This window comes from Apus apus, chromosome 1 (assembly GCF_020740795.1).
Source record: "Apus apus isolate bApuApu2 chromosome 1, bApuApu2.pri.cur, whole genome shotgun sequence".
Lineage (NCBI taxonomy): Eukaryota > Metazoa > Chordata > Aves > Apodiformes > Apodidae > Apus > Apus apus.
Window position 1 is genome coordinate 60,496,363 of NC_067282.1, and position 17,370 is coordinate 60,513,732.

Consider the following 17,370-nt stretch of genomic DNA (forward strand, 5'->3'; position numbering starts at 1 on the left):
TTGTTCTTGTTATAGAAGGAATGTGGGATATGGAAACATTTTCGTTGCTTTATTTCCTTCCAAAATATTTTCATTTGCTGAAAAAAATCCTACCTGGTCTTCAGAAACGGGCTGGATTGAAGTTTATTTTCTGTGGTGTTACAAGTCCAGTCAGAGGTATGGGAGGAGGTGTCTGGCTGGAAAATCGGTGTAATTTTTCAGGTAACACACATCCCAATTTCAGGTCCACACTGGAGACACCTAAAGTTTTATGTGTTTTGGTAGTCTTGGGATTGTACAGAGCAGTGTGAAAGGTCCCATGCTGATGTCTGTGTATGTATTAATGATCAGCCCCATGATTGGTTAATTCAATGCGTGGCTCATCTTACTGCAGCAATACTGACTGAACTGACATGATGACTTTTTTTTCCCCATAGTGTGCTGGAGAAGAGAATTGGGTGGACAGTCGGACAATTTATGTCGGGCATCGTGAACCACCTCCAGGCGCTGAAGCATACATTCCACAGAGGTTTCCAGATAACCGAATAGTCTCATCAAAGGTAGTAGCATTTTCTGTCATTTGTGTACATAAATCAGCTTAAGTTATTCTTTGTGTGTTCATTTCTTTCCTGTGAGATTTTCTTCCTTTACTTCCTATATATTTCTCCTTTGCTATGACTGGTTGACTGGTAAAGGTAAAATGAAGGTATCTCAAGTATCTTCCACAAAAACGAATTGCCAGATTGCCTCTAACATGAGCAGGAATAGAGTGATTTCTGCAATGTTTACTTCAGTAAATTCTTAAGTGTTACTGTGCTTTTCCAAAAAGTAGTAAGAGAGCAATTTTGATTTGGGGCAACTGTGGAGTGAAGAAAATCTTCCTAAGGACAGACCACATCCTTTGTTAACTAAAGCAATACCTAAACATGCTAGAGATAGTATGATCAATATAAGCACTCAAGAAGTGAATCTATCTCCACAGTAACAGTGCTGTTCCTTTCAGAAGCTTGTATTGACAAAACCTCATAGCAATAATATTCTTTGTTACACACAAGTGAATAATTCTTAAATGCTTGGTATTGTGATACATTTGTGCCCTTTAGAAACCTTCCAGTTGTCCCTCACTTCAAGTAGTAAATCTTTTCATAAGCTTCAGCAGCTTTCTGTAAGCAGCTGAGTTGTTGGTACTCATCACTGGTTTAGAATAACATGCTTGCTCTAGCCAAAGGTTTGTACTGAAATGACATGAAAAACTGAATGTTTGCAACTTATCATATGGCTAACACCCCAAGAACTTCAAGTTTTTACTATACTTAGATTTTAATCTTTGTAAGCATACACCTTCAAAAAGAATAGCTTCTCTACAGGGAAAGCTTCTTTTGGTTCAGATCCACAGACTCATTTTAAGAACCTTCACAGCATTGTGATCTCAAGGATTCTTCATAGATCTGAGCACTTGCCATCCGTCAATATAATGGTGTCATGGTTTGGGACAACATGACAACAAAAGGAACAGCCCCAAGGCCACTCACTCAACTACCCCCCCCCCACACACAAACACACTCTGGGATGAGGAGGACAAAGCTGGTGAGTCAAGACAAAGGATAAGGAGGGTTTTTCACCGATTAAGATCCTGAGCAAAACAGACTCAACTTGGGGAAAAATTAATAATTTGATTTCACACTCATCAAACACACACAGGACACAGACAACACACAGAGCAGGGCCTGCATATGTTACCCCACCCCTCCCTTCTTCCTGGGCCCAAATCCCTTTGTTCCCAGTTTCTCTCCCTCCTTCCCCCCAGCGGCACAGGGGGACAGGGGATGGGGTTTAGAGTCAGTTCACAGGCTGGTGGTTCCTGCTGCTCCTTCCTCCTCAGGAAGAAGGATTCCTTACAGTCCTTCCCTGCTTTCCCATGGGGTCCCTCCCACGGGAGAGAGTCCTCCACGAACCTCTCCTTCATGAGTCCTTCCCACGAGGTCCGGAGCTGCTCCAGCCTGGGCTTCTCACAGTCATGGGCTGCTTTGGGAACAGCCACCTCCCCTGGCGCCGGGGTCTTCCAAAGCTGCTCAATCAGAGTCCACAGGCAGCAAATCCTCTGGCCACAAAATCCAAGTCCCGTGGCCAAGTTCACCCCTCCTGGTGCCTTAAGGGAATGTTCCACTGCGTTCCTCCACAAGTACAGGGGGGACAGCCTGCCATCTCACCATGGGTTGCAGGGAAACTTCTGCTTGGGCACCTTCTTCCCCTTCTTCCTCACCAAGCACCAGCACCTTTTTTTTATATAAACAATGCTCACTTAAAAGGTTTTAAATGTTCAACTCTACTTGTGAACTGTATCTGTAAACAGATTTCCATGAAGAAAATACTATCGGTGGAAGTAATTTTAGTATACACAATGTTTCCCGAATAGTCTATTTATTGATTAAGCTTCTCAATTAAAAAGTAAAATATAAGTTGTCTTTGGGAAAGTAAATAAAGCGGTGATATTTCAGGAGGGAACAGAGTTCACATAAATGTTTTATAGTATTGAGCAGTTCCTTAGACTGCTGGAAGCTCAGTTTTAGTGACAGTTGTCTTTGTATGAGAACTTGCCATGCTGTCTTGCCTGTACTGTCCCTTTCAAGTAAACTATTTTTCACATGCTCCATCCCAAACAGAGCCTGGGTAAAGCACCACTGTAATTTGACTTGCATTTATTTTCGTTCTGCAGGCTAGCTAGCTCTTAGCCTTTCACTGTGTCCTTGGTACTTGCTCACTTGTGAACATTTTGGAAGGGAACAGTTTATGAAACACAGGTGGAAGCTTCCTGAAAAATAATCAAAGGTACAAAATTAAGATGGGAAATCTGTAATTGCTAGAGTAAAATAAAGGTGCTTGCCTGTAAGCACACTATATAATGGTACCTCAACCATGAAGGGTACTTCCTTTGTCTTTCACCAGTAAGACAGACAGTAACTTTCAGCTCTGGTTTTATAGGCTTTTAATGCTTATATAAGAAAGTATATGATTGCTCTTCAAGGATGAGGAACTCTGAACTTCCAAGTACAGATTTTACCAATTTAAGACAAACTGAATTCCTAAAAAGGATCGTTTAAAACCGTAAGAAAACGTCATCAATTAGACTGTCTGCATGCTGCTGTAATAACAAATGTCCTGTCATAAAGCCCTGAAAAAAGGCAGCAGCTTGAAATAACTAGGAAATTCCAAAGTTCATATTATATCCTTCCAAAGCTAAACTTTACTGTGCTTCACCATAGGTTTCCTGGTGTTAGCAAGATAATAATATGATTCCAGTACAGAAGGATATTTCTTGTATATTGCAGTGTCACTGTGAAATGTAGTTAATGCTCTGTCTGCTTAATGACGTATTCCTGCTTGTGAAAATTTATATCTAGACAGACCTTGGCCAGACAGAAATGGTCTTTTGAATTGATGTGTTAATTAAATTATGACTTTAACAACACTTTACAGAAAGCCTATGTTGAAATAATAAAAGGCAAAAATTTGTCTTTTGGATTGTGCGTGCAGTTTGCTTATGTTCTAGAGGTGGTGACCTTTGTAAGCTCAATCCTTATGTTGATCTAACTTTTAGCTACTTCAGCTGCTTACTGCTTTTGACAGACAACCTGAAGAATGAACCACAAGGAAGAACAAAAAATTTAACAGATGCAGGATAGGAATAGCTGTTGAATTAGAGGTCAGAGACAACTTGGTTTGTCAGAGATGGACAGCAAACTTAGAAGCCACAGGAACATTCTGCAGGAGTGATTTATTTTAATTTTTTTTCCATACCAACCACAGAGAAAACTGGGTTAGAGAGACTTAGGAAGTCTTTTATTCTTTTCAGCCTGTGGGTCATCAGTACATAATCTTCTGCCTTGATGATCCTATCTAGCTGCAAACTTTTACTGTCATAGTTTTAAAAGATAAATTTTTACGGCTACAAAATGCACTTGTGCCTGGGTCACTAACATAATTGGAAGCAGTGAAACTGAAGCTCCCAGAAGATTATACTGAAGAGTGGTGGGATATGACTTTCAAGTGAAATAAAAGATTGAATTCGGTGGATCCACAACTGCTAATTGCAGAATTTGCCCTAAAGTGAAGAGATTTTATTCAAATTAATTTCTTATACCACTTCCCCTTCTGCCTATAAAGAAGAAATCAAGTGAATGTAGATGGGAAAACATTGCTATTATTACCTCCTGCTTTGAATCGCTGTGTAACTATATTCATGGACCAGAAGTGCTTCCAGTATTATTTCACAAATAATACTGTCTTCTATTATCTGCATCTTTCCTTGGGACTTAGCAAATACTGATCCAAAGATTGATTTGTATGAGAATGGCCTGAAACAATAACACTGCATGTTGGGAATCCTATAAATGGTAAGGGAAACCTTAGCTGCCTTAATTGCTAAGTTGATTGTGAGTCATCTCGATCGCAGTGACTAATAGCTGAATAGAATTAATTCTGACATGTTTCAGTGGATGTTGTTGAAGTGTTGCTTTCTTCCAGCAGAAATTCATGCCTTGTGCTGTATCTCTTCCCTGCAGCATTCATCTTTAGTGTCATTTTAAAAAACAAAGACTGGGGGGTACTCTGATTCCTCATGTTATTGCACATTTGGAAGGGATGTTAGTTAGTACTGAAGCTTAAGGAAATGTTAAAATGCCTCCACCTAGATGAGTCCTGAAGGAATTGGTGGATGTAGTTGCCAAACCACTGTCCATAATATTTGAAGTCATGGCAGTCAGATGAAGTCCCTGGTGATTGGAAGAAAGGACATGTTACACCCATATTTAAAAAGGGTAGAAAGGAGGACCGTGGGAATAACTGACCTGTCGGTCTCACCTGTGTGCCTGGGAAGATCATGGAACAGATCCTCCTAGAGACATGCTAAGGACCTTGTCCTGGAGGCCAAGGAGGTGATCCAGGACAGCCAGCATGGCTTTACCAGGGGCAAATCCTGCCTGACCAACCTAGTGGCTTTCTACAATGAAGTGACTACATCAGTCAACCAGGGAAAAGCAGTGGATGTCATCTCTCTGGACTTCTGCAAGGCCTTTGATACGGTCCCCCACAACGTCCTTCTCACTGAACTGGAGAGAGTTGGGTTTGATGGGTGGACTGTTCAGTGGATAAGGAACTGGCTAGATGGTCACATCCTGAGGGTCGTGGTCAACGGCTCTAAGTCCAGACGGAAAACAGTGACAAGTGGTGTCTCTCAGGGGTCAGTGCTGTGCCCAGTGTTGTTTAATATCTTCATTAATGATATTGACAGTGGCATTGAGAGCACCCTCAGCAAGTTTGCTGATGGCACCAAGCTGGATGGTGCAGTCGTTATGCCAGAGGGACGTGATGCCATCCAGAGGGACCTGGACAAGCTAGAGAAGTGGGCCCAGGTGAACCTTGTGACGTTCAACAAGGCCAAGTTGCAGAGTCCTGCACCTGGGCTGAGGTAACCCAAGATACGAATACAGGCTGGGGGAGGTCACGCCTGAGAGCAGCCCTGTGGCAAAGGACCTGGGGGTACCAGTGGATCAAAAGCTGGACATGAGGCGCCAATGTGCAGTTGCAGCCCAGAAGTCCAACTCCATCCTGGGCTGTATCAAAAGAAGTGTGGCCAGCAGATGGAGAGAGGTGATTCTGCCCCTCTACTCTTCCCTGGTGAGACCTCACCTAGAATACTGCGTCCAGCTCTGGTGCCTCCAGCAGATGAAAGATGTGGACTTGTTGGAACGTGTCCAGAGAAGGGCCACGAAAGTGATCCAAGGGCTGGAGCACCTCTCTTGTGAGGACAGGCTGAGGGAGTTGGGGCTGTTCAGCCTGAAGAAGAGAAGGCTCTAGGGGGACCTCATAGCGGCCTTGCAGTACCTGGCACCAGAAGTGGCAAATGAAGGGGGTCTACAGGAAAGCTGGGGAGTGTCTTTTTACAGGGGCTTGCATTGAGATGACGAGGGGTAATGGTTTTAAGCTGAAAGAAGAGAGATTTAGGTTGGAGATTAGGCATAAATTCTGTGGTGTAAGGGTGGTGAGACACTGGAACAGGTTGCCCAGAGTTGTTGTGGGGGCTCCATCCCTGGAGGTGTTCGAGGGCAGGCTGGATGGGGCTCTGAGTAGCCTGTTCTTGTGGAAGGTGTCCCTGCCCATGCAGGGGAGTTGGAACTCCATGATCTTCAAGGTCCCTTCCAACTCCAAACATTTTGTGATTCTGTAAATAAGTGGTTTAATGGCATATGTCCACGTGACTTACAGATTTTCTGATTAACTCTATCTGGGCACAGTAAACTGATGTATTTAATGTCTTCATTTTTTATTTCTTATCTTCAAAAATCTTCTAATCTTCTTATCTTCTTTTTCTTGCCTAACTAGGATAGAGAAACTGTCTGGAATGCAGTCATGAGATGAATCTTGCTCTGAGTAGCAGCCAGTGTTGTTTCTCTTGGGAGTGATTATGGTGGTTAAACAGTAATCGTCCATTTGTAGGTACTGCTCTGAGCTATTATTGATGGCTGGGACAGAGGAGGTCTGTCTAGAAGGTCTGTCTAGACATCTTAGTGGTCTGTTGTTCTTGCCTAAATGGGTTCAAAAATTTCTACTGCTTCTTTGAAGAAGAATGAGCAGAATAAGTATGTACTTTGTATGTCTGAAGCCCAGTAAAAAAAAGTGCTGAAAGGCTGTTGGGTTGTTTGAAAACAAAGTTTTAAAACTTTCTCTGTGTTAAAGAAGCGTCCATTTTAAGTAACACCTCACAGACCATAAAATGGTACTGCTGCAGGTTTTTCACTTTTTTTCAAGTAAAGGAGTTACTGAACAGCAATGGAGCTGTGTGAAAGATCATTGCTTGACAGAGAAATCAGTGAACTGAGTTTGGAATATGGGGAGGATCAGATACTAAGGGTAAAGATGAACAATTGAGCCCTTCTGTAGATTGTTGTTACAACTAAAATTTATTTGACATCCACAAACAGATGTTTTACATGTCTAGTCTGACAACAATCTGCTGTCACCACATATTTAGTCAAATAGCCCTACAGGAGATTTAAACAGGAAGTTACTGCATAGTAGATTACATTTTTACGTTATGAATGGTGATTTGGGGCAGCTTGTATAAATCATCAGTCTTTGATGTTTAAGAAAACCCTTTAAAATGGAAAAAACACTTGTTCTGTCAAAAGGACTAAACATAAAAACATAAAAGTTTTTTTACTGAAAGCTCTATTAATTTTTTCTTTCTAAATTGCCTGATAATCAAAGTTAATGATGAAAAAATAAAAATATTACAATAGAATAGTATCTGTTCTGTCATATATCACAACAGTGGCTTTGAATGTATAAGAGTACTGTGCAAGGAAAAGTAATCAAGTCAAACAAGTTCTCTTTCAAAATTTCAAGATAAGTAACTGGGTAGTGGGCAGTGCAAGCAGCATTCCAGTCTGATTAGAAGTATTCTGACTGCAATGTGAGAGCACTTGGACTTCACATCTGTTTACTGTATGCGTGCCTGAGTTTTGGCTTGTGCACAGGTGATTTAATACTGAGGTAGCTATTAAGCAGGAAAAGTGTTTACTTTAGGCATATTTAGAATAGGTCCTGATTTTTGACGCATTGTAGAAAAAGAACATTTCATTCCCATCTTACATGTATCCAGGCTTCAGCTCCCAAGAAATAAAAAGATTAATATAATAGGGATTTCACATACAATTAAGGCATGCATCTTGAGGATCCTTTCATCTGCAGTTGAAAGGTATTTTCCTTCTAGAACTCTGGCTGTCTTTGCTTTCAGGGCCAAACTTGGAAGGTGTCAGACTCGTGGCTTAGTTTGCATATCAGCAAGTATCAGTGCAGTTTGCCAAGAGGAGACAAGGCATATTTGTAACAGAGCAAATAGATTAAGAGAAGCTTCTTGGCCCATCTCCTTTGAAATGAAAGTTATGTTAAAGTTGTCATTAGGTATCAAATGATAATTTGGATAATAAGATCATACAGTGTTAGTTTTCTCAAGTCCTCTTCCACATATTTTCACACAGTTTTAGCTGACATTTTAACGTGCATTCCAGTAAGCAATCCTTGCAATTTTTTTTTGAGCTACAGAGTTAGTTGTGTAGAAATAGTATGGTTGAGTGTGCTGCAGAGCAGAAGGGGCTAGATGATATAAGGTCCTTTTTGTCTCACTTTCCTATTATTTTTTTTTACTTTGAGGTTTTTGCATTTTCTGTTTGCAGTTGAATATACTGTTTCTTATGTAATTTTTTTTCAACTTTAGATAATTTGTAAGGTCAGTAGAGAAATCTATTCTTATTCACTGCTATCGTTTATTTCAAGGAGTATGTTTGTGTCCAAGACAAGAAACAGAAGACAGGATGGCAAAATGTATTTGGTCAACTTGCTCTTACTGTACAATTAACTCTGAGTGCCACCTACCTCGTCAAGTCGAGTAGAAAGTGGAAGTGAATTAAAAGTGATCTTTGAAGTGACCAAGATGTTTTTAAAATTCATTAATGGCTTTAATTAAACTGTTCTGTAACTAACTCTCTGAATGAGCATGGTTGCTAGTCAAAAACTATATCAATCCATAGTACCAAGATTGTTGCAGGTGAGAAAATGTCTATGATTCCAAGAACACAATTGCCAGTTTAAAATTCCATATCAGTAAACTGTTAGACAAAGTAACAAAAATACTCTGCTTCTTGTTTCATTTAATCTTGAATTGTGAATTGTGAATTTCTTTTATTTTTGTAATGTAGAATGTAAATAATGCTTCTTTCATAGACACTGATAACCTGTGAATTTTTTTTCAGTATACATTTTGGAACTTTGTACCAAAAAATTTGTTTGAGCAATTCAGAAGAATAGCTAATTTCTATTTTCTCATCATTTTCCTTGTTCAGGTAAGCTATGTCCATTTTTCAATACATTTCTGGACTCTTGCTAAAAGATGAAGAAGTTGAAAAAGGTTTAAAAATGCACTGTTTTTGATGATAGAGGAGGTAAATGGTTGAGTCTCAACAGCTTTTTACACTGATGATGTGACAAAAGGAGTTTTATTTCATTTCTATGTTCTAAATGTGAATCTAACCTAAAGAAAAATTAACACCATCACTGCTTTGATGGCAAGACATCTCGTGATATAATTGAAAAGAATTAGTGTAATTTTAATTTTTTTGTCATAAACATCCAGATCAGTAAAATCATTGCTATAGATTATGTTGATTACAAACTTTTTGTTAGTTTTGCTAAATATTAAATTTTTGTAACAGATTTATGCAATCGCAGAAGTTTTCTCACTGGGTTGTCATCAAGGCCCATAGAGAAACCGAAATACAGATGCTTATACAATATCTTGTTTAGGATACACAAATACTTGGTTTGTAATTATTACTTTGGATAACTAGTTTGCTGCTTTCTAGGTGTCTTCATTCCAAACCTTTCACAATCACTTAAATGCATTAAACAATAAAAATCTTACTAAGTAAAAAGCTGTATTACTTTCTACACCAGATTTTGTAGAAAGAGAAGCTATGCAGATTTCTAGGACAGTATTTTCTTATAATTTGAATTCCCTTTCTGAGTTCTGCCTCTTTGCTTGGAATTGTAGAAGCCACAGATGAATATTTCAGTATTTCCTCCTTGCATAAGAACAGCTGTATTGTGCAACACATAAAATCATCACCATGCTAGTTTATAATTCTGCTCAGTACTTTTGCCTCGAAAGCTGCAGCTTTCCAGTCCAGTACTTACTTAAACTCTTGCAAGCAAATATTTTTTTCTATGCATTAGCATATGAGTGTTAATGTGATCTAAATACAGTATTGTACCTTATTATAGCATGTAGTTATTTTTCAAGTTTTGATGATGCAGTATATATTGTTGATATATTTTAAAATACCGTTCTTTTTAATTAAAAAGTTGCTTCAAGCTTTGTAATATCCTGATGAAATTATTACTTGAAACATCTTGCTTGAAAAATTGACTGCTTACATTCAGAAACATATAACCAGAAAATATTTGGGTTTGTTGCAGTTAATTATTGATACACCAACTAGTCCAGTTACAAGTGGACTTCCACTTTTATTTGTCATCACTGTAACAGCTATCAAGCAGGTAAGCCACTATTTGTTTTACATTTCAATTTTTTCTGCCTTTTTGTGTTAGGTTGTCTTAGGGCAATGCCTAAAGCATGACTGTAATGAAATTTTGATAGAGTAATTTTATATTTTTCCTATAGTTTAAATAGAATTGGTTACTATATGATGATATCTCACTAATTCAAGTTGTTTCTAAATTATTTTATGATTTTGATGTCCGTGTGTTCCAAGGAATCGTTTACATTGTTGTGTTAACAAACTTAGACTTCTGTTTTTTTGTTTCTAATTAGCCATCCACATCCTATTATCTATTTCCATAATGACTAACAATGACTTCAGTAAGAACTGCAAAAACTTAAAAATCTGCTCTTACCTTTGAGCTTTCCTTATCCTTTACAGTATGAACAGATAATAACAATTGTTTTGGTTCAAGTTCTCAGTTTATATTGATTATAATCTGCAGTTCATAATAATAGATGCAGTGCTTTCTACAGATTAGCATTGAAGAGATGTTATTGTGTGATCTCATTTTAATTGGAAAATTAATCCATAAAATTGAATTATTTTTTAGAAATTAGTTTTTGCTGCCTCATTGAGTATAAAAGATCCTAGAAAAAGTTGTTCTATCAAAATGGAATTGCACAGTACAGATATGAAATTGTACAGGTTGTCATTTCACTTTCAAGTTAGTATTACCAAAAGGAAAAGATTAACGTAGTTTTGCATCTGCTGCCCTAATCCTACAGTTCTAAAGTTGACATGAGCACTTAAATGTGAATAGGATCTTCCTGAAATTAGTGGAATATCTGATTAATATAGAATATTTTAATTCATATAGGAATATTACAATCAGTTCTGAGTGTATGAGAGCTTCTGATATTACAGAGTCGGTCTGGATCAGGAATTACTCAGGAATGAGCTCATGACTGCACTTCTGTTGATTTAGCCAGGACTGAATTTCTTAGTAAGTTTCAGGTCAGCTGCAGGAGAACAGAGGATACCTAATCTGACATAAACCTTACTATGCAGTTAGTTCATGAAAAATTTTGCTAAATTTAAATTAGCAAGTGAGTTTTTCAACATTATTTTGCATGTAGTGCCTACAACATTCTTCTGCATTTACTGTACCATCTCACCATAGCCACAGAGTAATTTCTAAAAATCTGGGCTCCTAAAGTAACAGTTACAAATAATGGTCTTTACAGTGGTGTTCTCTTATATGTTTGGCTTTTTGCCTTCAGTCCAATTTAATGATATTTATTCCTGCAGGACAACTATCTGTGTAAGAACTCCAGCACAGTGCGTTCCTTTTCACTGGTCAGTCTTCCGTATCTCTGGGTCCAGACACCAGTAATTTCTTTCCTTCATTTCAGTGAATGGAATGTGGATGTGAAAGGAAAATCTGCACAAGCAGCTTGACGTGCAGCATCTTTTGGTCAGCCACTTGAGCTTCAAAAAAGTGGTGTTTTTTTTGGGAAAAAAACAAACCATTCAATAGTTGAACATCACAACAGTTTCTAGTTCCTTGTCATTTTAGGTCAAAACTTGTAGAAAGGGTTCTGTATTTCTTACATATCTGTGAGGGTCTATGATGGTTGAAACAATGACAATGTGTTGACCCTGGCCAGTAGCCAAACACCTATCCAACCTCTTGCCTACTTGCCTCTCCTGTGGAAAGTAGAGGGAAAGTGAAAAGACTTGTGTATCATGTTAGCGATGCTTTGATAGAGAAAGTAACAGGTATGCACACAAGCCAAGGAAAATAAGGGATTCTATCACTGCTTTCCATCAGCAGGCAGATGTCGTCGCTTCCTGGAAAGCAGAGCCTCAGCACATGTAATGCTTGCTTAGAAGGACAAATGCCAAACAACCCCATTCTGAGTGCTTTCCTTGAGCTTTTCTTGCTGAGCACAGTGTCATACGGTGTGGAATATCTCCCTGGTCAGTTCAGGTCTACCAGCCCAGCCTCTTGCCTGCCCCCAGCCCACTGACCATTTTTTGGTGTGGGGATAGGTTGGAGAGGAGGCATTGGCACTGTTTTATACCTAAGTAGGAAGCTCAGCAGCATATGGGCTGCTGTGAAGAAAGTTAACTCCATCATAGCTAGACCCAGAACAGAGGGTAGTTTTGATTGTCCCTTAACAGAGTAAGTGATTACCTTCACAGTCTGTATGGTAAATGCAGACTTTTCCTTCTTTAATTTTCAAAGGAGCTATTGAGAACAGTATTTTCATTTATTTACAATGCTAACTATACAAAATTGAGTATGTTCTGTAGCAGAATTCATCTCTTACTGGTGAGCGAAAGTTGTGATAGGTACAATAGCTAGTATTTTAGGTATGGCTTTCCCACTATTTTAAATGTTACACTTCAGAGTCTTACTGTAGTTTGGTAGTGGCCTCCCAAAGCCTAGATTATAACACAGTCTGCCAAGTACTGCAGTTCTATATATTTCCTTGAGTCTTTCTCCTGACAACTGTTGTAGACTTTGAGACCTGCTTCAGGAGCTGTACCAACTCCTGGGTATACACATTACACTAAAGTTACAATAAAGACTCTGTGAGTTCCCAGAACATCTCTGAGAGCATCCAAGGTAGTGATACTTTCATTCTATATTGAATTTTTGAATGTGCTCAAGAGAGTTACATGTAAAAATGCTATGAAATAAAAGTGGTATTTTCTATCTCTTAACTACTGGTGTCTTTGTCAGTCCCAGCCTTTATCCTGTGGCAGGACTTCTTCAATGGAAAGTAGCATATTCCCTTTGTCTTTTCATATAAAACACAAATACAAAGGATAATCGAGCAATCAAAATAGGTTACTCTGCAAATTTCCACAACATTTTTCAGGACTATGTATATTTTATATAGGGTTAAAAAGTTTGATATAGTTGTATGATAGTCAGGAAATATGACCACCTTCAGTCAGGTCATTGCTTTGTCGTCTTTCAGTATGGAGTCCCAGTCTTCCAAAATATATTTCCTACACTTTTATCTTTTCAGCAACTGCTTCTATAAGTACTTTGCACATACTCAAGAGTCCAGAGAGTATGAGGAAGAGATTATCACCTCAAGACCAGGAATCATTACACATATTGTAAACATCCTTATTCATCAAAATGTCTATGTTAAAATATAGAATTTCGTTGACTAATTGTAACAGAGAGTGCTGTTGATCATGTATGTCCAACATGGCTGCATTACTGATGTGTATGAAAAATTCATTTGTTCTAGTGAGAGTATAATTTTTTTTCCTTATCTTTATCAAGGATAATTTTTTAAAAACTTTTGTTGCAAGCTAGAGCTGTTCTATGTCTTTATAGTCAATTGTGCATGACCAAGTCATTCCATTTCACTGTTTTCTAGGGTTATGAAGATTGGCTTCGACATAAAGCTGACAATGCAATAAACCAATGCCCTGTTCATTTCATTCAACATGGTAAACTGGTTAGAAAGCAAAGCCGAAAATTAAGAGTAAGTAGCTATGCCTTGACAGATTTTAGGAATCAGGCTTTATTTCACGCTTCCTGTGTAACAAATTATACAGAAATAGAGTGTGATGATGTAGCGTTCGTTACATATAATGGAGATTAGACCTATCATATGCTAATTTTTAATTTAGTGCCTCTGAATAAAGTATTTTTAGAAGCTAGATATGTTTCTGCTTTGCCTTTGCTTTTTTAACTCCTCGCATAACTCATAATTTTCCATTTTTTCACTTGGAATTTTCCTCATTTTTTGTCTTCCGTGTTTCCTCCGTTTTTGGTCCTGTGTGATTGTGCACATTAATAATTTGTCAGTGCTACCATTTTGTCCAATGTACGCAAAAAAATTGCATACATATACATCTTCAAAATACTGTCTTCACTACCCTTTAAATCACAGCCTCTTCATTGCCCTTCTGAATGTTGCTACATTCCCTTCCTGCTATTTTGAAGTTTATTTTCAGGATACTTTTTTTTCTCAGGAGATTAACTTTTCATCATTATTTTTTTTAGAACTCAGCAAATTTGATAACTATTTTCTGTTCAGCCTTGTTTGGGCATAAATATGTCTACAGTGTTCACAGCCTTTCTGCTGTTAACCACATAACTGGAATTAATTAATCTATTGTCCATATTTTCTCCATTGCTTCCATATTCTTTGCTATTCAGAGACTGTATTTTGAGCAACTAAACAATAGGAGAGACAGGCATAAAAAATAGTTGCATGGGAAGGCATATCTGGATGTATGGTTTAATGAATACAATTCTCTGACCTGTATTACACAAGACAACAGAATAGATGATATGAAGGTGCCCTTCTGCACCTAAAGCCTGTGGACAGTTGATTAAATAAAGGAAAAAGAGACTTGCTAAAAGATAAGGTTTCTTTTTCACAGAATCACAGACTGGGTGAGGATGGCAGTCATCTCTGGAGGTCATCTAAGCCAATGCCCCTGCTCAAGCAGGGCCACCAAGAGCTGGTTGCCCCAGACCATGTCCAGACAGGTTTTCAGTATCTCTATGGGTGGAGACTCCACGACCTCCCTGGACAGCCTGTGCCAGTGCTCAGTCACCCTCACAGTTAAAATGAGATGGACCCTCCCATGTTTCAGGTTGTGCCCATTGCTTCTGGTCCTGTCGCTGAGCACCGCTGAAAAGAGCCTGGCTCTGTCCTCTTTGCACCTGTAGCTGACAGAGTGGCAAATGTCAGAACACCTTTTAAGTTTTAGTAAGATCCTCTTTGCTATTATTTGTAATGGATTTGTTTTGTTGGGTTTTTTTTAATTATTCCTTCTTTTTTTTCTTTTGCAAATTGTTTATTCTGTTTCAATAGATTGTAGTATTATAGATTGCTCTGGACTTGCAGGGTGACTTGTATTCTGTGCCTTACAGGGAGAATCTTGCTAGATGAATTAGTAAATAGTAAGGATCATTCAACACTATGATATGTAGAAATCAAAAGTAAGAGGACTTTTGTCTTTGAGTTGCACGTAAAAACTCACTTTCTGATGTGTAAATGTTTTCAGTGGCAACTTTAAAAACTCCAGACACAGTGGGTCTGCTTTTTCTCATGCTTCTTGTTGTAGTGTCACTTTACTGCCTGCTAAGCTGCCCTCCTGACTTTCCCTCTAGCCAGATTCAATGTTCAGAAGAATTCAGATTTTTCCTGTATGGCATCTGTGGAGGTGATTAAACTTGCAGTAAAATAACTGATAAATAAATTAATGCTGATTTTGGTGGTAAAGCAAGCTACTAAAATCAAAATAGTTACATGTTGTTCTCACAGTTTGTTCTAGACATAGATGGATTCTCTGTCTCCTGACAGTTTATACAGGATAATTCCCTGACAGTGTTCTGTCTGGTTTTGCTGAAGTTCTCACTTGGAGGCTTTATTATAATTTATCTTGTCACTGTCTTTCATGAATTTGTGGCAAAAAGATAGGTTCTCCTGAAGACACGTCTTGGAATTGTAACACAACTTGAATAGTAGTCCAGTCTGTCAGGCTCCACTGCTCTTGGAAGGCTCTGTATTGTTCAGACTGGCTCCAGCCAAGACATTTACTGCCTCCAGTTCCAAACCTACCCTACACTGTCTCACCTACATATCTTCACTTCCCTGGGTCTGCAGAATGATACATGAGAAGTCATTTAATCAGAAAGATATACATGAGGGAATTAATCCCTTCTTGATTTTGAAAGTCCAGAACTTCATATTATTGGTTGAAAGTGCTTTTTTTTTTTTTTTCCCCCAAGAAGTGGGGTAGCCGGTTGTCATTTTGCTGTTTTAAGTAGTCTTTAATTTTTGTTCAGAGACTGAAAATTAGTAAACTGTGCAGATCTACTGCTGCACTAGAAGTAGTGATTTTCAAAAAGGTGCCATCTTTTACACAAAACATGGAACATTTCTTACTGAGGTTTCTGTTAATTTTGATACTTGATTGTTGCAGGTATGCACAGCAACTTGAATTCTCCTTTGCCATATGTACAATCTGCAATTTTTCATTGCTATTGGTTAAAAAAAGGTCTCTATTGTCTCTACAAAGAGTTAAATCTCATTCATTATCATCGTCCTAGTTCTTCAATACATATTAGTAAATCTTACATGAGCTGTCACAACTTTATTTTTAGGTGTTACTATTGCTGAATGTTATCAGACTATTTTGCTTAACTAGAATTGACTGGCTTCTGCCTACTGCTAAAGATATTAGAAGTTAGCTTTATAAATATGTAATGAGAAGAATTATTGATAATAAATTATGACACAAAAGTATATTGAACAGATGTGCTACGTGAAAAATTACAAAAATGACATTTTTATGGGTTTTTTTATTGAAATGGTGATATTTTTGAAACTTGTATCTTTGCCATTTGTTCCTTTTTTCATATTCTTTTGTAAAAGATGACCTCCAAAAACGTATCAAAGGCTGTTTTTCTCAAACAAATGGTTTACAGTAATATTCTGAATATTACACCACAGTTACTTAGCTGTTACAGCTGTTACAGCTTTAATGTGCTGTAAGATGCCACCTATGCTTACATGAATAAAAATTAATTTGCTCACTGTTGAATGTGGATAAAAATAGGATGAACTTCTAGTCACAAATTCTGCTGAAAATGTATTGTCAGAGTTTGAATTCTTAGCTTGTTCAGCTGTTTCTTAATTGTAATATTCAGAGTTAGATGTTTATCTTCAAGAGCCAAAAAGAGTAGCTCACATTCCAGCTATTTTTGGAAGGTTTTGTTGTACTTAGTCTTAAAAGAAGGATAGTATAGGGAGGTGATCACCCCCCTGTATTGGGCACTGGTGAGGCCACACCTTGAATATTGTGTTCAGCTCTGGGTCCGTCACTATAAGAAGGACATAGAAGTGATGGAGCATGCCCAGAAAGGGGCAACGAGGCTTGTGAAGGGCCTAGAGCACAAATCCTATGAGGAGTGGCTGAGGGACCTGGGGTTGTTTAGTCTGGAGAAGAGGAGGTTGAGGGGAGACCTCATTGCTCTCTGCAACTACCTGAAAGGAGGTTTGAGTGATGAGGGGGACAGCCTCTTCTCCCTGGTGATGTGTGATAGGACCAGAGGGAATGGATGCAAGCTGTGCCAGGAAAGGTTTAGGTTAAATATTAGGAAGCATTTCTTCACTGAAGGGTTGTCAGGCATTGGAATAGATTGCCCAGGGCAGTGGTGGAGTCACCATCTCTGGATGCATTTAAACAGCATGTGGACCTGGTGCTTAGGGACATGGTTTAGTGGTGAGCTTGTGCTGTTAGGTCTAGGGCTGGACTGGATGATCTTGGAGGTCACTTCTAGCCA

General features: G+C 38.4%; 1 protein-coding gene across 5 annotated transcripts in view; it reads left to right on the forward strand.

Annotated features, from left to right (window-relative positions):
- Nucleotides 1–17,370, forward strand: part of ATP11A (ATPase phospholipid transporting 11A) — a 127,709-nt gene that overhangs the window by 63,261 nt on the left and 47,078 nt on the right. For all 5 annotated transcript variants that reach the window (XR_007889336.1, XM_051617655.1, XM_051617669.1 and 2 more), the window contains exons 2-5: nucleotides 417–539; nucleotides 8,790–8,879; nucleotides 10,012–10,092; nucleotides 13,442–13,549. Coding sequence is in view for 4 of the 5 variants with exons in the window: in XM_051617655.1 (XP_051473615.1) it covers nucleotides 417–539; nucleotides 8,790–8,879; nucleotides 10,012–10,092; nucleotides 13,442–13,549 (402 nt within the window). In the remaining variant the exon portion in view is untranslated. The remainder of the gene's footprint in view (nucleotides 1–416; nucleotides 540–8,789; nucleotides 8,880–10,011; nucleotides 10,093–13,441; nucleotides 13,550–17,370) is intronic.